At 39.4% G+C, this 22611-nt stretch overlaps 1 protein-coding gene across 1 annotated transcript in view; it reads right to left on the bottom strand.

The window, feature by feature from the left end:
• Positions 1-937: 937 nt before the first annotated feature.
• The window catches only part of ATG10 (autophagy related 10), a 266281-nt gene continuing 244607 nt past the window's right edge, over positions 938-22611 (bottom strand). The window contains exons 6-8 of the mRNA XM_040239430.1: positions 4625-4722; positions 3854-3969; positions 938-3543 (exon numbers count right to left, since the gene is read on the bottom strand). Of these exons, the coding sequence (XP_040095364.1) occupies positions 3506-3543; positions 3854-3969; positions 4625-4722 (252 nt within the window). The 3' untranslated portion in view covers positions 938-3505. The remainder of the gene's footprint in view (positions 3544-3853; positions 3970-4624; positions 4723-22611) is intronic.

The following is a 22611-nucleotide window of genomic DNA, read 5'->3' on the forward strand; positions in this document are numbered from 1 at the left end:
ATACCCTTCTTTCCATTTAGTATGTTAGGAAGTAGAGGCTCCGAGAGGTGCAGTGACTTGCCCCCAGTAACACAGTAAGCCAGAACCCAAACTTTTCAGGATACTGGCAGGTTTTGCTTTGAAAGGTGTTGGGCAAAAATCAAAGATCATCCTTGACATATTCCTAGCCCTTTCCACACTCTTGTATCTTCTAAAGTCTGTGGGCCAGTACCTGCTGGTGAAAAATCGGACAAAGTGTATGTGTGATTAGTCATTTTAAAAATACCAGTTCTTTTTAAAATACAAATGTGATTACTTTAACTGCTCTACTTGAATTCCCTCAGCAGCTCTTTGTGGTTCTCAGGCCAAATACAAATCATCGGTGTGTCAATAAAGGCTCCTCCAGACCTGGCCCCAGTCCTGCTTGCCAGGTCTCTCTTTACCACTTCCCCACACGTACCTTCAAGGTCTTTCTTTCTTCCATTCTGGACCTGGCTAAATAGTAAGTTTTTCACAACTCTACTCATATTCTTTTTCTGCGAATCTTCCTGATGCTTGCTTTCCACACCTCTGTCACAGCACACGTCCTACCATCCCTGTGTCTTCTTCTTGTTTGTCTTCTCCATTGGACTGGGCATTTGTATGAGCCAAGTCAAGGCTCTCCATCTGCTACCCTGTCACCTAGCCTAGGGCTCACCACATAAGAGGAACTCAGTAAGTATCTGCCGAAGCAAATATCTACATATTCTTATTCTGAAATTTCAATCCCCCCAAAACTCCAACTCACTGGAGTATCAGCTCTCTGAATTACGTAAAAGCTAGTTTTGACAATGCAGATCTCCATTTCCTAATACACTGAGAGTATTAAGAAAAACTATACCTATCCAGGGAGAAATGGATGCAAAAACCCACTTCTGATTTTTTTTTTACCTTACACATTTTGGATGCAGCGTGGTAGTTTTTCTTTTTTTGTAATCTGTAGCTTATAGGCTAGTACCTGATAATCAGCACAGCCTCTTGCCCTTCAATGGTCACTCAAAGAAAAACCCCACCTACTCGGGTCCCCAGACTGACAAGCAGGCCCTGGATCACTTACAGGGCAGATAGCAACTCTTCTGCGCATGCCGACATACCCCCCAAAATTGGCTCAGTAAGTTAGCCACTATCCATCAGATCAGAGTGAAAAGGAGACAACTACATGCTTCTATGACTAAGTACAGTGATAGCAAAGGAGGAAGTCCCCCAGTGGGGGCTTGTGGGGTCAGAGATGGTTCTGTCAAGAGTGAATCACATGGAGCAGGTTGAGAATCGGATAGAAACATGGGGAAGGAAGCACTTCCAGGTGGGAACCAGCGTAAGCAATGGCCAGATAGGCTATGGGCAGAGAAGGCGTGCTGATCACCTGCCTGGGAAGGAGTCAGACCAGAACTGAGGCAGGAGGGAGCAGGGATGATGCCTCAGTAGGCTGATTATCCCCTCTTCACATGACTCCACAAGGCACTGTGTTGGTTACAAAGCACATTAGACATACTTACCATTTTGATCTCTGTGCCCTTGTTAGGTGAGTGGGGTTGATACTATGGACTTTAAAAAAGAAGTGGTAACAGACTAAAAGAGATTAAGAAAATTAGCTCAAGCAATGCAGCTAGTAGCAAACCAACCTCACCATTCAGCTCTCTAGAATTGTCCCAGGTTCACAGACCCAAGAGTTGGGTGGACCTCACAAGTCACATGGCTGAGCTTCCTCATGGTGCAGATGAAGAATGTGAGGATCAGAGAGGTGAAAGGGGTTTACTAAGATCACACAGAAGTGGAGTTTAGGAGACTGGCTTGCAGCAGCTGTAACCAGTCTTGTTGCTGACTGAAGGAGCCCTGCCTTCATATTAGCTGGACAGGAAGCCCTTAGGGAAAAGTTTCTCATATTACAGAGAAAGAACTGTTACTTTGACAAAACATTTTTCTAATTTTATGACTGTTGGGATAACAGTCTGTTATTTTACTGCATTCTTTTAAAAAAGGAAATTTTTATCAACCAAATAGTAAAAGTTTAAGTGAAAAAAATTCTGAAAAGAAATAGAACTGCTTGAGGAGAAGGACCTAACTGAGGAGGGTGGTCTCCACAACCTTAGAGGAGCTCTTCAGAACTTTTTTCTACCAGTGATGAATTTTCAGATCTTTATCAATCAGAGAAAAAACATTTTAAATTAAAAAAAAAAAAAGAAACTACACACTGCGCCCAAGCTGACAGACTACTATCACCTCAGAATCTGTTCACAAAGGACAACGAATATTCCCAGATGAGTACATCATCCACATGGCACAGTATTCCATTTTTTTTCAACCCCAGAAATGACATGGCTTGAGAAATGACTTGCTAAGAAATCTGTGTTTACATTAGGGAGAGTGGGGAGGAAAAATCCCTTGCAGAAGCTGAAAAGATGTTAAGTGGTAAATACCAAAATGCCCAGCAAGCATGTAAGCAGGCTCTCATACCAGCATGAATATGTGCAGCTCAGCATTTTAAAATTTACTTTTAGCTTTTCCAGCAATTTGAATTAACCCCTTCTCTACTTCTGCTCCCTGCCTGAGAGTGCAGCCCTTAACCTAGAGAATAACGGGGATGGCAGGGCCCTCTGTGATTCGCCAGCAGATAATCCCGTCATGCTAACTGCTCCCTGCAAGTGGGCTGCCTTTCCAGGTGCCTCCTAGATGCCTTGCTAGCCAGTCTCTTGGGTGAGACCTGGACAGTGTTAGGAAGTAAGTCTAGCTTGAAGTCCAGTTATGTGCACAGAACTGGAAAAGGCCTACTGGGAGACCAAAACAATATAAATAAATGCAGCTCAAAAGCTACATCCAGAGCAGAACTTCTACAGGAGGAGGTACCTCAGAATCACGCAGAGAGGCAGCTCCAGCAGGTGGCCAGTGCCCATAGCTGAGAAAGATCCTCAAAGGACTCAAGTGCATCCCTCACTGACAGGCACTAATCTAGTTGCTCTAAAGAGGTGATTACGTTTTCCTCTTGGTTTAAGACCTTAGCAAGTTAGAATGAAAAACGAAACAGCAACCCCAAACCAAACTTTCCATGGTTCATCTTAATATCTTACTATTAAACTTATTGACAGACTAGTGAATGACAATCAATTATAAGAAAGGTGACCATTTAATGAATATTTGCTTAATACTTTCCCATACTTTCTCACACACTGAAGCTCTCATGTGTTTCTCACAGCGACCTTGTGAGGTATCTTGTTATTCTCAAATCAAAGATCAAGAGAACGAGCCTCAGAGATATGGGAGAAGAACCTGGAAGTGCCCTGATGATGTCATTGTTTCTGTTACCAAGCTAGAGCCCTTTTTTGCTATTTTTAGTAATTTGTGTCTTTGCCGTGTTTCTTCTAAACATAGAGCATATCAGTTGCTGCAGACATTTACTTCCAAGGGGAAAAAAATCCACAGCAGAATCTCGGTGAGCTGAAATCTCACACCATACTGGCCCCATTAAAACCAGGGCTGGCCGCATAAATTCTCAGTGTTCTTCTAAGTTTTTTCTCTCAATAGAAGAATCTGAAGAAAAAGACAAAAGCCAAGAAAATGAAAGAAGGTTAACTGAGCAGTAAAGACTTGTTTCAAGAATATCAATTCTAAAATAAAACCACTCAGCTCTGTGGTTGGGTGAGTGTTACTACAGGAAAGTCAAGAGCTTCCTAAATGAGTGGACGCTGGTTGGCTGGAAAACTAAACAGACAAGTCAGTGTCCAGTCAGAGATGAAAGCAGACTTAATAAATGCTGGGGCCAGCAGGGGGGACACAGCCAAACGCAAAAGAGACCCAGGATCTCTGCAACAGGAAACGTGGAGCGCAGGCTTCTCTTTACCTTGTCCACTGACATTGCCTTCATCCTGAGAGGCTGCTGTGGCGTAACTCAGAGGAAGATTCAGCCCGACAGCTGGCCCTACCATGCTCAGCCACGACGTGATGTAGTTGACATTCCTGGGAAGTAAGTGAAACACAGAAAACTCTGTTTCCATTGTGGTTGTTCGAGTAGTAGAAAATCATTTACCAACAATCAGAGAAATGAGGCTTTCTTCAAAGATGTGTGCTGGCCACTTGGAATCTCAGCATTTCCAAATGCCAATCCGTTGCTTGACAGGGACTTGGGGGCCAAAGAGGCTGAGGAGCACCCACTAAAGCAGCTTAAGGGAGGGAGGGTCAAGGCACTGATGCTCTTGACTTTCCTCAATGATTCCAGTTTGACCCAGCTGACAGCATTAGCTAAGGTAGCAGAGTGCAGTGGTGAAGAGTGTGGCTCGGAGGCAAGAGTGCCTGGGTTCACACCCCAGGTTCCACCACTCAATAAGATATGTGACCTTGGTTATTTAGGCCCCCTGTGCGTTAGCCTCCTCCTCTGTAAACCAGGTAAAATAATAGTACTTAGCTCACAGGGGTGTTATAGAAATCCAGTGCGTTAATCTATCTGAAATACTTAGAACAATGCCTAGAACACAGTAAAAAAATTCAATAAATGTTAGCCATTATTATTATTACAAAGAATATTTCTTTTTTAGTTTAGCTTTTAGAATCACATAAAAGGATTTACACTTTTAAAATAAGACTGAAGCCAATGTATCTTGATGGTATTTCTTACCTACTGATTTTTTGAGAATTCTTTAACACAGGAGTCATGAATTCACTCGTCATGCAGGGATGAAGTACAAAAAAGGGTTGTCCAAGTATCGGATGCTCCTGAAAGAATCAGAGTTGGCCCAGGATTGCTGGCGTGAATTACTTTGAAAAAGTTAAAATCCATACTCAGGTCTACTCCTTTAAGATAAAAGTTTATTTTAAATTTCAAATTATTAAAAAATAAATTTCAAATTATTAAATTAAGATATAGATTGATTCCTATTTTAAAATATAATTCATAATGCAAACATGAGAAAAAGGTTGGTGAGAAGAAATTATTTACTGATAGAGGATGGCACTCAATACAAACTGCAGATACATTTTATCTTGTTCTTTAGCTGGTGTTTCCTTTGGCCTATAATTATTCTTCAGCTTTAACTCAAGTCTGACCATTTGAACAATGCATTTCATTCACCTGTTTGTCAATGGTTCAGTTCAGTTCAGTCACTCAGTCATGTCTGACTCTGTGACCCCAGGGACTGCAGCATGCCAGGCCTCCCTGTCCATCACCAACTCCCAGAGCCTACTCAAACTCATGTCCATTGAGTCAGTGATGCCATCCAGCCATCTCATCCTCTGTAGTCCCCTTCTCCTCCTGCTTTCAATCTTTCCCAGCATCAGGGTCTTTTCAAATGAGTCAGTTCTTCGCATCAGGTGGCCAAAGTATTGGAGTTTCAGCTTCAGCAACAGTCAGTGGTAAGGGAAGCAAAATCATTTGCGTATTTTCCTTCCTTTTCTAAATGAGTATTTTGATTGCACGAGTCTTCATTGCTGCATGCAGGCTTTCTCTAGTTGCAGCAAGTGGGGGCTACTCTTCATCTCGGTGTGCAGGCTTGTCACTGCAGGCTTCTCTTGTGGAACACAGGCTTGAGAGCTCACAGGCTTCAGTAGTTGTGGCATACAGGCTTAGCTGCCCCACAACATGTAGAATCTTCCTGTATAGAGATCAAACCCATGTCCCCTGAATTGGCAGGCATATTCTTAACCACGGGGCCACCAGGGAAGTCCTCACATATTTTCTTACATAAATTTTGTCAACATGTTAATTCTTTCAGTCCTAACTGCATCCAGGCACATGACCAGTGAGTAGACAGGATAGAGGACAGGGTGGAAGAGAGGAATGACTGGCACTATTTAAACTGTAGGCTTCCCTGGTGGCTCAGATGGTAAAGAATCTGCCTGCAACGCAGGAGACCCAAGTTCGATCTCCAGGTTGGGAAGATCCTCTGGAGAAAGGAATGGCAACCCACTCCAGTATTCTTGCTTGGAAACCCCATGGACAAAGGAGCCTATTGGGCTACGATCCATGGGGTTGCAAAGAGTCAGACACAACTGAGCAACTAACACTTTCATTTAAATTGTACTGCTCTTGTCTGTCTCTCTCTTTCCCTTAGTTTCTCTGCTTATCTATGTCTCTCCTTTTGTCTTTCCCAAGCTTATGGAGCTGTTTCTATGAGTTCCAAGTCCATAAGACAGAACTCCACTGCCTTTATAAGAGAATGATTGGATATAGGATACAGGTCGGACTGCTAGCAGACTAGGGATGTAGACATCATTTGGTAAGCAATGGGGATCCCAAGATGGTTGCTATGTGGTGAGTGATCTATGCATAAATTTGACCAACTTGAAAACAGTTTTTGTTAATAAATTTATCAGTTGCTTACATTGTGCATTAGCCATTATGCCAGAGACCACATATTGCAATACTGCTATGATCTGAATGTTTGGGTCCCACAAATTCATATGTTGAAACCCTAATGTGCAATGGTAGAAGAAGGTAGGGCCTTTGGGAAGTGCTTAGGTCATGCAAGTGAGGGTCAAGAGCCCTCAAGATAAGACGAAGGCCCTTATAAAAGAGGCTTCAGACAGCTAGCCTATCCTCTTCTGCCATGTAAGCACACAGTGAGCAATCTGCAAGCTGGAAAAGGGCCTGATGATGGAGGGCTGGAGATCTCAACCTGGTCTCAGGTTGAGATCAGCCTCGAGAATTGTTGTATATCAACTACCCGATATGTGATATTTTGCTATAGCAGCCCAAACAGGCTAAGACAACCACCTATGAAGACCAAGCAGGCGACATGAAGGGGAAAGGCAGTTAAATGCACCAGCAGGTGACAAGGGCCACGTGGACCTGGAGAGTGCGCCCAGCCAAGCTTGTCCTTGCTACTCTGCTCCGGCCATTTGTGCCAGGTGGAATGCACGCTTGCTGTGCCAGGTCTTCCTACTTGTCAAAATAACCTAGACATCCAGATTTTTATGTAAAACCTCCTAAATTTAAATATTGGCACCATTTGTTAAAAATGTGGTGCAGACCAAATGAAACAAGCCCGTAGGCTGGATTTGGACTGAGGGCTGCCTGGCTTCTTCCCCTGGCTGCCTTTCTCCTCAGCCAGTCCAAGGAGAAGTTGAACTCAGAGCTGTCCATGGGAAGAATTACATCTTACATCCTCCACTATGTTTGTGCACAAGTGAACACACCTATCCACAATAAATAGGAGGTATGTGTACGGGTGACCTTGGGTGTGGAGAGATGAGGGTGTGTGTATGTGGCAGGGCTGAGTTATTCATTGCAAGTAGGCTAGAGTACGAGTATGTCTCCCTAAAGGGGCCACCTCCAGATATCTCTGCCCAGGGTCCTGATTTGCACACAGAGCTCAAGCCCCCACTCTCCTGCTCTCTACCCCTCATTCCTGTTTCTAACCTGACACTGTGACCACAGCCCAGATATGTTATGCTTATCACCAAGTCCTCACGTCCAATTTGATTCTGGCTCCCCTTACTGGCCTTAAACTAATATTTATTAATTCATCACATATCTAGTGATCATCTCTTACATACCTGCCAGGAATAGTTCTGGATCTATCAATAGTTACAGAGATCACTCTAAGATAAACCAAGTCCCTCACCCCACGGAACTTACATTCCAGTGCAGGAGATAGCCAGTAAACACACAGAACAAATAAGTAAACAGGATAATCTAGATAATAATATAGGCTATGAATAAAACAAAGCAAGGTAATACAACTTTGGTGGTAATAATTCAGATTTGGTGAAAGGGAAGGCCTTACTGAAGAGGTGATCTTTCAACAGAGATCAGGATGGCAAGAAAAATCCAACTGTGCAGAGAAACTGGACAAATGCAGAGACCATAAAGGGAAATCAGTACAGGAAATGTGCAGAGGAAATACAAAAGAATTTTAGAATTATTCAGAACTAAAATTAATTGCTGTTTATAGAGCTAGGATTTAAAAGGCTAAATTTAGTCTAAATTCCTCTTGGATTACTTGTATAGTAACCAATGGAAGAAATGAAGAGCTGTAACCAAATCTGTGAAGACACGTTTACCTTCTTTAATAAGATGAAACCTAGACCTCCAGGATAGCGCTGCATGGAACACTCATAAAGCAGAGAGTCAGCTTGATCATGCAGTCTCCACTACTCCAGGAGGCATTCCCCACTTGGCAGCCCTTGATTATCATGGCCACTCCATGGGGAAACTCTCCAACTTTAACACTTGAGCCCAAGCTTCAGGCAGCTGATGTAGAATGGACTAGTCAAACAAGACTCTACTGAAAGCCTGGGAATACTGAAAGGGTAACAAACACACAGAACAACAGGGCTCTAAGAGATCAGAGTGTTATAATACTGGGGCTCTCAGGCCCATTTGAGGGCTTCCCTGATAGCTCAGTTGGTAAAGAATCTGCCTGCAATGCAAGAGACCCTGGTTCGATTCCTGGGTCGGGAAGATCCATTGGAGAAGGAATAGGCTACCCACTCAAGTATTCTTGGGCTTCCCTTGTGGCTCAGCTGGTAAAGAATCTGCCCACAATGTGGGAGACCTGGGTTTGATCCCTGGGTTGGGAAGATCCCCTGGAGAAGGGAAAGGTACCCACTCCAGTAATCTGACCTGGAGAATTCCACGGACTATATAGTCCACGCGGTCGCAAAGAGTCAGACACGACTGAGTGATTTTCACTTTCACAGGCCCATTTGAAGCATGGGGGACACTAGGAAGAGATCTTGGCTGGGCTCTCCCTTTCTGGCCTGCATGGTGGATGGAAGCACTCACAATTACTATGCAAGAGTGTCCTCCAAAAATCTTAACCATTCATGGTTCAGTCTCCTTGAGGAGCTGGAAACTCATGAATCATGGCTTCATCACATAGACAAGACCTTGTCTCTCCCTTATAATAGGTCTGTGGCCTAACCTTTATAAGATCTCCAAAGAATAACCATATCAGTGTATAAGACATCTCCAAGAGATACAGAAACAGTTAAAGTTCAGAGGGTCATTTTCTAAGCAGATGTTGGCCTGTGTCACCTTGCAGCTCTGCTCATTAGATGCTGCTTAGTAAAGACCTGGACTTGAATCACATCTATTGCTCATTCCATATAGCAAGTAGATAAGAGCAGGCTTGGGATCTGTAGTTAAAAATTGAGCTAAGGCAAACCACTTAATCATTTCATATCTCTGTTTCCTTATCTGATAACTGGGACTAATGACAGCATATACCTCATAGATTGACTGTGATCCTTCAATGAAAAAAATGCCAGAAAACCATTCAAAATAGTGCCTAACATAAAATAAGCACTTGGTTGGCTATTACTACTCAATTTATTGATATTTAAATAGATAAGAATAACAACACCTAGACATCCATAATATGACTCAAGTATGTTTTTATAATACCCTACAACAAAGTCTAATTTCAATATCTAAAAATAAAAAGCTCCTATGTAGTTACACAGCATAGTTAAAACATCACTGACTAGTATCTAAATGTTTAGAAACATATGATAACTAATTATAACCAAGGATAGGAAAAGTCTGAATTAGTAAAAAAATCTATGTATATATAGCAGTTAGAATTATCAATATATTGATGTGTTAGTTGCTCAGTTGTGTCCAACTCTTTGCGACCCGATGGACTACAGCCTGCCAGTCTCCTCTGTCCATGGAATTCTCCAGGCAAGAATACTGCAGTGGGTTGCCATTCCCTTCTCCAGGGGATCTTCCTGACCCAGGGATCGAACCCAGGTCTCCTGAATTATAGGCAGATTCTTTACAGTCTGAGCCACCAGGGAAGCCCAATGGTATATATAGTCACTAGAATTATCAATATATTGATAGGACAAATTAATGGAAAATAACTTAAATGAATTTAAATTAAAATAATAGCTCAGACACTTCAAAAACACTTCAGTAATCTACAACATTTTAATATTCATTTATCCTCACATAAAACAGTTACATTAGTATTTAAGGTTATATGCTGATAAAATACATAGTAATGCTTGTGCAAAACACCTTTTTAAATAATAGGGACTTTCATGCTTTGCTGCTTCCTAGTAGCACAGATGGTAAAGAATTTGGCTGCAATGTAGGAGACCTGGGTTTGATCCCTGGGTGGAGAAGATCCCCCAGAGAAGAGAATGGCTACCCACCCCAGTATTATTGTCTGGAGAATTCCATGGACAGAGGAGCCTGGTGGGCTAAGTCTCTGGGGTAGCAAAGAGTTGGACACAACTAAGTGACTAACACTTTCACTTTATACCTTAGAAGGGTTTTTAGAACAGCCTGGATAGTTTGTTAACGCAGGTTTGACCACCTAAGAAATTCTTTGTCTTTTACTATAATTAAGAACTTGTATAATTAGACAAAATATATTTAAATGAATGACTGTTTTTAAAAATAAAATGTTTAAATAGTATTTTAAAAATAAAAATTATATTGTTTTGGTAAGATGCTTTGGTTTGAAAAAGCCAGGTAAGGAGATGTTTGATCTTGTCAGGAATTATAAAAAGAGATATTCTGTAATCTTTTGAGAAAAGTTTTACTAATAAATAACAATAGTAGTGGACTTCTAACTATAGCAGGATGACATAGAGGTCAACAAATCTCCTTGAAAAACAGGTATAAAACAGGACAAAACTGTCAAAAAACAATCATTTCTGGGATGTGAAAATTAACCAAAGGCAAATAAAAATTTTGATAGCTTTTTATTTATTTATTTATTTTAATTTTACTTTACAATTCTGTATTGGTTTTGCCATACATTGACATGAATCCACCACGGGTGTACATGCGTTCCCAAACATGAACCCCCCTCCCACCCCCCTCCCCATAACATCTCTCTGGGTCATCCCCGTGTACCAGCCCCAAGCGTGCCGTATCCTGCATCACACATAGACTGGCAATTCGATTCTTACATGATATTATACATGTTTCAATGCCATTCTCCCAAATCATCTCACCCTCTCCCTCTGAGTCCAAAAGTCCGCTATACACATCTGTGTCTTTTTTGCTGTCCTGCATACAGGGTCATCATTGCCCTCTTTCTAAATTCCATATATATGTGTTAGTATACTGTATTGGTGTTTTTCTTTCTGGCTTACTTCACTCTGTATAGTCGGCTCCTAAATTCATGAAAAGCTGCTAGAACATCAAGTTAGACACAGAGACAGTCTACAACCTTCTTGCCTAGAAATACTGCCATACCAACTCCACCCCCGACCTGGCTCTATCAACAGGGAGGTTTTGTGGGAGTGGAGCCAGTGACTAGAGAACCAATAGCAGAGCTGCCAGCAGGGCTGACTTGCACATGTGCAAGGGAGATACAAGAAGGCCTGATGAAAAGTAAAAGCTGATGATGACTTGAACGTTAACGAAATTTGGATGGGCTCCCAGCCCACATACACGGCCATGAATAAATGAGGGAAACCTTGTAGGCTTGAGGTATATAAGCACAACCTCTGTCTGATCACTGGCTAACACAGGTAAGCAGACCAAGCTGGCGACCTCATGGAAACCAGGCAAGAACATGAACATTAAGAATGAAAGACAAAAAAAAAAAAAAAGTGAAAGACAAAATAGAGACATCAATGGCCACATTTACAGAGTAGGCAAATTCGGAAGATAAAATCTATGAAGTTACTAAAACAAACAGACAAAAATAATAGCAACAACAACAAAAAGGCAACCTTCAGAGAAAAATATTGGAATCCATAATTGCTATTCTGTATCATCTAAAATGTCCTGCTGAGCTATCAGGGAAGCCCTCAGAGAAATTTATGAGACATCAAAGAATCAAAACAGATGCACACTAAGGGGAAAAAGTCCTTTAATAAAAACTGACTCTGAGTGGGCCTGATTATTGGATTTAAAAAAATTCAAAGCAGCTATTAAAACATGTCTGAAGAACTGAAGAAAACCATGTTCAGAGTTAAAAGGAAAAAATTATAATAATGACTGCACATAAGTAATCTCAATCAAGGAACACAAGCTATAAAAATAACCAAATAAAATTTTGGAGTTGTAAAGTATAATAGAGAAATAAAAAACTCACTAGATGGCTCAACAGTAGATATGAAATGGCAATAAAAAGAATTAATGAATTTGAAGATACATTAATAGAAATTCTACAATTTGAAAGAAAAAAATGAAGATGAAAGAACAAATCCTCAGAGATCTGTGGGACAATACCAAGCATACCAACAAACCTGAAGTAGGAGTCTGAAAAGGAAAGGAGAAAGAGGCAAGGAAAATATTTGAAGAAACACTAGCTGAAATGTTCTTAACTTTGATGAAAAACATTTAATCTACAGATACAAGCAGACCAGCAAACCCTAAGTAGAAACCCAGAAATCCACACCTAGACATATTACAGTTAAATGGCTGAAAGCCAAAGATAAGAGGAAATCTTAAAAGTAGCAAGAAAGTAATAATTCATCATATAAAGAGAAATAAAAATACAGTAATGGCTGGTTTCTCATCAGTCCAGACAGCAGCAGAAAGAGATATTCAAAGTCTTAGGGGGAAAAACCCTAGACCTGTCAATCAAGGTTTCCATATCCAGCAAAACTGTCCTTTAAAAAAATGAAGGTAATATAAATACATTCCAAAGGAACAGACTGAGAAAATCCCTTGCTAATTCACTTGCCTTATACTAAAGGAAGTTCTTCAGGCAATAATACCAGAGGATAACTGAAATCCACAGGAAAAAATAAAAAGCATCATAAATGGTAAATATAAAAGGTGAGCTAAGTATTTTTTCCTCTCTTAGTTACTTTAATAGACAGGATTATATAAGCAAGAATTATAATAGTGTAGCACTGGGTTTATAACATACATAGATGTAGCATATGTGACAATAACAGCACAAAGGAAGGGAGGGAATAGAACTATATTGAATGAAATCACTGTTATTTTAGCTAGATTAAGTCAGTATTAACTTATATTTCTAGTGTTAGAATGTTAGCAAGGGTATTGTTTTTGAGAGCATTTAGAACCCAAAAGAAGGCTGAGTGCAAAGAATTGATGCTTTCGAGTCCCTTGGACAGCAAGGAGATCAAACTAGTCAGCCATAAAGGAAATCAATTGTGAATATTCATTGGAAGGACTGGTGCTGAAGCTGAAGCTCCAATACTTTGGCCACCTGATTTGAAGAGCCAAGTCACTGGAAAAGACCCTGATGCTGGAAAAGATTGAGAATAAGAGGAGAAGGGGGCGAAAGAGGATGAGATAGTTGGATGGCATCACTGACTCAATGGACATGAGTTTGAGCAAACTCAGAGAGACAGTGAAGGACAGGGAAGCCTGGTGTGTTGCAGTTCACGGGGTCACAAAAAGTCAGACATGAGTTGGCAACTGAACAACAACAACAGAAGCAAAAAGGTCCTTTTTGTTGATAAATAAATCATTGAAGTATATTATTAATCATGACCACTCTTCTAGCAACATGTTAAAAGTACTATATTTAATTATGTGGTTAAACAATTTACAGTAAACACCCAATGCTTTCTCAAATCAGCTTCTCTTTTGGTAAATTAACCAAATCACTAATTACTTTTCAAATGCAGATGGAAAATTAATTTTTAAAATACTCAAAATAAATCCTTGTTTATATACATAATACTACTGAATACTACAAGGCTTTGAGTTATTAGGAATATAATACTAGGTATATAATGTAGAAAATAGTTTCCTCAATATGATTAGGATTTATATATTCCTTCATTCATTCACTTACCAAATATTAAGTCTTCTTGTGTGATAATTTATATAATGATTTAACCCTAACTAAAAGGCAAAAGATCTGTAATTTTAAAATGTAGCTAATCTTCTGGATATCTTAATGTGGCAGAAGTGACAGAATTTAAAGTTTGCCTTGTGACTTAAGCTAATACTATTTTTCAGTAACAGTCAATGAGCTGATCCTGCTAGCCAAGCAATTTTGAATTCAGACAAAGTAAGGTAGAGAATTTACAAATAATTTGAGGCATTTGATCAGTGTGGACAATCTAGATAATATTCTTCAAAAGCAATTTTTCTGCAATAGTGATTTTTTAAGGCTTATGCTATCAGGAAAGATTATCTGCATTTTCTACTTTCTCCTTCAGACAGCCAGAATCAGAGATGAAAGCATCTTTAGCTGGTTTAGGAATTATGTGTTGGAGTTCAAGAAAATCTAAAATCCTACACCTTATTTGTTTAACATACCATTTTCAGAAATGGAAGAACATCAAAACTGTCAGGATCTTTTTAGTGACATTTCTTAGATCAATTCAGAAGGTAAATTTGTGTGAAAGTGCTACCATCTGCTGTCAGTACTAATGAACTGATGCAAATCTGCACTGAGAAAAATGTCAGTGTGGAAATGCATGCAGCCAATGAACTGTGTTAGGCTTACAACTCAATAAACACTTCTACTGGAACAAAGTTCTGTTAAATGGTTTTCATGAAAATAGAAATGATGGGTCAGATTTCTATCTCTGAAACTCCAGAGAAGTTATAGTGGCACATTCTCTTAGGAAATTTAATTTAGCAATGGTTAAATGTCTCATAAAATAAGTCTGACATGAATACTGTGAATTGGTTTCAGAACTATTAGATACAACTATCACAAGGAAATGATAATACTGTACCTTCATTCTTACATCTAATAAATATGATGAGTTACTTGGTTCATTTCTTAATTTTCTTGGCTCTCTAGGACATCACAAATATAATTTCATGTGCTAAGCTTTCATCTAGTTTCATATTCCAGACTGATCAAATTTGCCTTTCACTCTGGGTACGTTCCTTAGAAATAAAGAAGGGTATCTCCCCATTCCTTCCCCTGGAGGCTGGGAAAATGGCCATTGAGTGTCTACATTATCAGGTACTGTGCTAAGAGCTTTGCAGGGTCACCTTTCCCAGTAACTCTTTGAAAGTGAAAACTGAAAGTGAATTTGCTCAGTCGTGTCTGACTCTTTGCTGTAGCCTACCAGGCTCCTCCATCCATGGGATTCTCCAGGCAAGAAGAATATTGGAGTGGGTTTCCATTTCTTTCTCCAGGGGATCTTTTTTGAGACAGGCCTTAGTATTGCCACTGTGGAGAACTAGTTCCAAGAGATTATGCCTTAGAGTCATCCAAGTGAGCATCCAAAGTGCATGGCCATACATAGCACCCTCTCATCCCACTGATCAGAGCTAGTGTCAAGGATTGCCCCTAGATTCAATCCTCTACAGTCCACCTCTTTAAATATCTATTTTTAAAATTTAAAATCAAATCCCTGTCATATGTGTCTTTTGCTGATCTTCTCTAAGTTTCTTTGCCTTCTGTTTTACTACTTTCATCATTTATTTTTATTCAGTTCAGTTCAGTTCAGTCACTCAGTCATGTCCGACTCTTGTGACCCCATGAACCGCAGCACATCAAGCCTCCCCGTCCATCACAGACTCTCAGAGTCCACCCAAACCCATGTCCATCGAGTTGGTGATGGCATCCAACCATCTCATCCTCTGTCGTCCCCTTCTCCTCCTGCCTTCAATCTGTTCCAGCATCAGGGTCTTTTCAAATGAGTCAGCTCTTCGCATCAGGTGGCCAAAGTATTGCAGTTTCAGCTTCAACATCAGTCCTTCCAATGAACACGCAGGACTTATCTCCTTTAGGATGGACTGGTTGAATCTCCTTGCAGTCCAAGGGACTCTCAAGGGTCTTCTCCAACACCACAGTTTAAAAGCATCAATTCTTCAGCACTCAGCTTTCTTCACAGTCCAACTCTCACATCCATACATGGCTACTGGAAAAACCATAGCCTTGACTAGATAGACCTTTGTTGGCAAAGTAATGTCTCTGCTTTTTAATATGCTGTCAAGGTTGGTCGTAACTTTCCTTCCAAGGAGTAAGCGTCTTTTAATTTCATGGCTGCAATCACTGTCTGCAGTGATTTTGGAGCCCAGAAAAATAAAGTCAGCCACTGTTTCCACTGTTTCCCCATCTATTTGCCATGAAGTGATGGGACCGGATGCCACGATCTTAGTTTTCTGAATGTTGAGCTTAAGCTAACTTTTTCACTCTCCTCTTTCACTCTGCCCTTCATATAATTTGTTTGGTTTTTCTTATTCATTTATATTACTTCTTTAGTATCTTTTGAAGATATTGATTCTTTCCATTCATTCAACAATCATAGTGAGCCCTGGGTCAAATATTAGTAACACAATGGTACATAAACAGATCACCCCTGATTTCTAGAAGTTGCTGAATATTCAAAATATTTTTTATTTCCAGATTGCTATTTGTTGTTAAATGTTGTTCATGATAATTTAGATATGAAATGTAATATTAAATAATTAAATAATTTTTCTCCTGCTATTTCCTTCATTTTTATGCTTAAAAAATCTTCTTTAGACTTAGAAAACCAGATACTTACCTATATTTATGTATAGTTTATCATGAAACTATTTGCTGTTTGCCAAAGACAATTCTTTTTCTTACCTCCAGGGCTTTGACTTGTCTCTGCCTGGAACAACCCTCCTTCCTCTCTTACCTACTAATATCCTTTGCTTCCCTATAGATCTCAGCTTTCTTTTCCCCAACCCTGAATCAGGTACCCTCCCTCTGTGTCCCACTGCACCCATGCCCAAGTCTACTGCTTAATTCCACACTGTCTTATACAGGAAATTGACTGTTTACAGGAATCCTCCTCTAATTTCTTGAGGGCAGAAGAAATATTCGTATTACTATTTTAACCTCAGCATCCAGGACAGTGCCTTTAGTCTGGTAGTCACTCAATAATTATTTGTAGAATTACTGCATAAACAAAGACATCCTCTTGTGCCAAAGTAAGCTGATACTGGCACATGCAGCCTGTTCCATAAAGGAGAATATTTGTGCAGGAACCACCAGTGACCCCTATGACTCTGTGGGAACATGAAAGAGACTCAGACGTTCTCTCTCCTTGGCACAAAACCAGGGAAAGCACCTCCTGTACACTTACAAGGGTCCTCAGATAAGAACTTCAATATCTGTTTTCTGAATATTTCCTCCAAAATGTATCTAAGAACAAAGGAAAGAGTTTGAGGGTGTGGTTAGGATAACTCTGTACATAAAAAACTTCTGTCAACTATTCAATATACTCTAAAATCTACATAAAAATAATATCCTTTATTGTCATTTTTAAAAAACTGATGCAAGATACATATTTTAATTCTGTGAATTAGTCTACCCTCTGCCATACCACCTTATTCCCCTAAGTTTGTTACTCAGGCTCAGAAGCAGATCAAATACTGCTAAAATATATAGTAAGATCATGCCATTCTACTTAACTCACTCCTTTATTATTTCATGCAATTTTTGCCCATGCATTCAATAAACATCACTGAATACCTATTGTGGGTAAGACACTATGCTAAACCCTTGTCTATCTATCTATCCGTCCACCCACTCATTTATTCAACAAATATTTATAGAGCTGTTCTACGCACCAGGCACTATTCTAGGCACTGGAAACATAAGCATACTTGAGACAGAAGCAAAATCTGCTCTCACAGAGTTTATATTTAGTTTGAAGTACTAGAAAGATATAAAACAACATTCTATTATCTCAATCCTTGAGGTTCTGTTACATACCCAGGACTGAAAGTCCCAGACTTAGGACAGAGTTCCAAAGATAAGACAAGTTTGTCACTACTCACTCCCCTTCCTTTAGGATTTCTAAAGAGAGTGGGAAAGCAGACCCCCAGGGAGAACAGCAGTGTCGTCCGGACTAATGGTGGGAGATGGATAACAGGACTCGTGACCCGGAAAAAGAAAAACTGGTAAGAGGGGCACCTTTTGTGGAGAGATTTATTTTCCCCCCATCATTCGGAAAGGAGGCCGGGGAGGCTTCCTAGTCCGCAGAAAACTGTAGGCAGTCACAGTGGCACTGGCATGGCATGCAACGCCCCCCATTGTAGGATGGAAGGTGTCCTGAGAAAGGCGGGTAATTGCCTGAGGCCAGCAAGGAGCTCATCAGGAAACTAAAGGAAAACCCTTACACGGAGGTGGCCAGGCCTGAGACCCCACGCATGGAATGAAACTCATGGAATCCAGGTATCACGAGATAGTATCACTATTAATACTATTTTCACCCTGCAGATCTAATGCTTATTGTAGTTGTTCAACATCTATAATGCTGTGTTAAATGCTCTGCAATGGGAAACACCAAGCTGAATACAAAATGCGTACATTTTCGTGACTGAGAGGGACCTTGAGTCAAATGAAATAGGCCATCTCTTCTCCTCATTTCTCTCCATGCTGCGTTAGGACATCTAATTCAAGGATCACAGAAATCACACTATAATACAACATGTAAAAGGCACAAACCCAGGAATATGGGAACTCCAAGAAAGAAAAGCTCACTTCTGATGAAGGAGAAACGAGTGGCAGAGATTTCCTGAAGATGTGCTGTTTAACTTGGTACAGACCCTAGAGGATGGGCTTGGAGCATCCAAGAGGACTTGGAGCAGGGGAAGAGTGTGGCCACCGAACTGGAGACAGAAAGAGGCTACTCTCAGTGTAACGCGAAGGGAAAGACGTGAGAGGCACACAGACTACCTACCATCTTTTGAATAAAACGAGTAAGTTTGGTAAGTTGGAGAAAAAAATGCCTATTATTTTTTGTTGTTGTTTGCTTGGGTTTTTCATTTGTTTTTTTGTTTTTTTGTTTGTTTGATGTGTTATTAAATGATTGAGGCAATCCCTTTAAATTCTGAAGTATTTACTGGAAGTAATCAACACTGACACAAGACAAAGAAGCAAGGTTTGAGGTTCAATCCTCTCTTATACCTTGAAGAGACAGGGAAAAGGGGGTTAAGAAGATATATCCTAGTACACACTTCTAACCCTATTAAGTGCATGAAGATACAGTTAGAAAGACAGTGAGAAAATATTTTTTTTTTAATGTGGAAAGAAATGAAAGTCTTGCCCAAGTACTCAAGAAAGGTCCCCAAGCTATGCTTTGTTCTAGCTGCACCTGTTGATACTTTGTGACCAGTTAATTGGGAATAAAATTCTAATGGTGTCTGGGAAGGTGGATTTAAAAAAACACGACAGTTCATCAAATTCATATGTTACACAGAAGCCACTAGGCTTCCTAGAATTTTTATTAAAAATTATAGACATCAGAGCAATAGTCCTCAGACACCATCTCCTCTACTAACAAAAACTTTCCTTTCATGGCTCCAAAGGGAGTCCGGAAACGAATTCTCCTACCCCTGCATAAATCTACAAAGGGCTCCCTCCTTAGGCTGCTAACAGCCTCAACTACAACCCCTGGATTACAGAGTAGAGTTTTAATATATTTATAGAGTCTATATGAGTTGTTGCTTTAAGCAACACCATTAATTGCCAGAACTCGGAGTTCTCAAACTTATTCAGTTATCAATTTGTTGTACATAATTTAATCTGTCTGTATTTTGATATGTAAATGGAAACAGCACTGCTGATACTTCACAGGGTGAAAGGAGATAACCAACACGACCATTATAAAGCTTGCTGGGGGAAAAGAAGGGCTTATGTAAATGTCTATTAATTAAACAGGAACGGCTGCACAACTAGGTCAGGCATGATGATAAGACTGAACAACCCACCCCAGCCATCAGCATCAAAAGGAAGAAATGAACATTTACTCCTAATAGCACTTGTTGGTTGCATTTTATAAAGAATATTAAATTTTAATATTCTGTAACATAACACAGCAGCATATTTCAGACCATCCTCAAAGAAGTCTTTGATAGAACATAAACTTATTAGAGACAACAGCCAAAAACAAAAACACAAGCCAATTACTAATGAAGAAGTTGTAAAAAAGCTAATCATAGCTCTCATCCAGAGAAAATGAGAAAATCTGAGCTCAGAATGATTTTGTATATTGATGAGATTTTTATATAGCATCATGGAAAGAAAAATAAAGCAGATTTAAATGAAGACAGAAAGGACGTTGAGTCTCTGTTAAAAACCCTTGTTAAGTTCCATACCAATGTTTTTATTAAAATGTTCTGTTCGGTTAGAGACACCAGTTTTTCAAGATATCCAATGGGTGGTACTGGCAGTACAGGACACACTCATCTCCTGTCTCTCTAGTCAAATCCCTGAGTGTTTGGAGGGCCACAAAGAACCTTCATTCAGCCTCCACCCATTTTGTAGAAATTTGCTTACAGAGGTGTCTTATCGACCCCTCAGGCACTCAGAAATTATGGCTCCAAGACTCATGTCCAGACTCAAGAACAGAGTTTAGCCTTTCCCTACCAACGCCAAGCCTGCTAAGACTAAATGCAGCACTTGAACATCAAACAACTTGCAGGCATTACATTTGTTCTATTTTTGTCTTAAAGGAAAACAGTCGGGAGCCTGTGCTTTCCAAGCATTAATTCCCCCTCCCCCACTACATTATATAACAGTGACAATTTGGGGCTTACTAAGTTTATTTCTGGGATACTCACTAAAACAGTGACACCACTTTAGACGATGTTGAGGTTATAATACAGTGGTGATTCAGCAATCAGAAAAGTCAAGGATTTTCAAGAACAAACTCACAAAACAGCCTAATTTATTGATAACTAGATATTAATGTCTGGCAAATATCACATAGAAAGATGTTTTTAGAGCAAAATAAAATAGCAATCTATTAGCAGAATTATTTTTTAGGGTGATGTCAAAATTTTAAAGCAACAAAAACATACAGATTAATCTTTAAGATGGATTTTTAAAATACCACAGTGCTTCTCTTTATATAATCAATCAGTATAAATTTCTATCAAAAGCACCCCCATTCATAGGTAACAGTTATTTCCTTCATGATTCTTACCCAGTTTTCATAATAAAAATACTCATTTTATTCCCAGAAGCAGACACCTGAAGCAGAGAGTGATTTACGTTAGAATCAGTTTTTCTCTTTAGAAGTGATATATGAAAGAAAATTCCTAAGAGATGTGATAAACATTAAAAAACCTGTTACTCATCTAATAATGAAAAATGTTAATTTAGCTACAATGAGATATTTCTCCCACTTTTTAGACTACTGTTTGAAACCAGGTAACAGAAAAATGCTACTAATAGACTACAGTACTACATATAAATACAGTATTACAAAATCATACTCTTCAATATAAAAATATAATCATAGATTTTTTTTTCAGGCAATAACTATATCCTGGTATTTTGCAAACATAGGTAAGAAAGAGGAAAAAATGAAACATATGGGCAAGAATGGCAGTTTTTCATAGTAAAGATTAAAGATTTTTTATATTAAAAATATAAGCAACTTAATAATGTTAAGATAAAAAAATTACACTTTAGTCCAATTTCTTGACCAAACATTTATCCATAATAACTTGTCAGAATCTTAAAAACTAATTTTTATAGTTTGGATCTAGCTCTGTATTTTCTAGACAACAAAGTCTAGGACCCCCCCCACAAAAGAGTCTAAAATTGAGAAAGAAAATAGGTACCAGGAAATACACACACTTTCCACATGAACTCAGGAGTGAATCTGGATTTAAAGACTGAGCACTGAGCTCACCATTATTTCCTCCCCATGGTCTTTCAGACGAGCCAAGTCAATAAATCTCATGACTGCTGCAGACTAGGTCATCTTCAACTCCTTCTTTTCCTTCCTCTTAAAGGTTGATTTCTTCTCAATTTCATTGATATCTACCCACCCACCATTCTATCATTTAAAGTTATGTATACAGTGAATATATAATTTTATGATTCAATTTTCCCTTTACCTCTTAACATTATTTCACACAATGAAATATATTCCTATATTTTGCATAATCCTCATAACTTCACTTTTAGCTATAAAACATTCCATCTGAATAATATATCATAATAGATATTCCACTGTGAGACATTTAGATTATTTTCCAGGTTTATATTGTTATAAATTGTGTGCATGTATGTGCATAAAATAAAATTTGAGGAAGGAGTAAAAACAGTGGGGATATTTACATGGCTATTGATCTGTATTATCACATTTCCCTCCAAAATGATTAAACTAATTAATATTTCCATTAATACACACTGCTCCACTACTCCCTCACTGTTTCAAGTAGCACTGTCCTAATGTTACAAATTAGACCAGCCTTTGAAATATTTCACAAAAACATCACAGATGCTACAAAGACTTGAAGCAATCAGCTTAGGCTTTATGCCACTTCTGACTTGGCCATAGGATGCAGCCTTTGGGAATTACTGACTTGATTCAGGAGAGCATATGGAAGAAGACTTAGGGCTCAGAATGGGGTTGGGTAACTCTCTTGAAGGTTTGTAAACACATCATGTCCCTGGATGATGCTTTTCCAAATTGGCTGAGGGAGGGTCAGCAGCTTTTGAGGAGTGGTGTGCCAACGCCTGAGCTCTCAGAGCGGGCTTGCATTATCCAAACTGAGTCTCCAGCAAGTTGGTACTTGGGTCTCAGAGGGTCATGAAAATAGGCCAGCAGAAATCACATTAACTAAACCTTATGCTCTCCTCAGATTCTGTGCCAATTGGTATAAATATGGCTACAGTATTATCATATCACTCTTCTAAGAGTTCTACTTTCCTTGGCAAGGGTCTGGAAGATAATGTTAAGTGAGAAAACCAGCACGCAAAATTGTACATTCATTATGGTTACAATTATGAATATGATGACATGAAGCTT

Source organism: Oryx dammah, unplaced genomic scaffold, assembly GCF_014754425.2.
Source record: "Oryx dammah isolate SB20612 unplaced genomic scaffold, SCBI_Odam_1.1 HiC_scaffold_5, whole genome shotgun sequence".
Taxonomy (NCBI): domain Eukaryota; kingdom Metazoa; phylum Chordata; class Mammalia; order Artiodactyla; family Bovidae; genus Oryx; species Oryx dammah.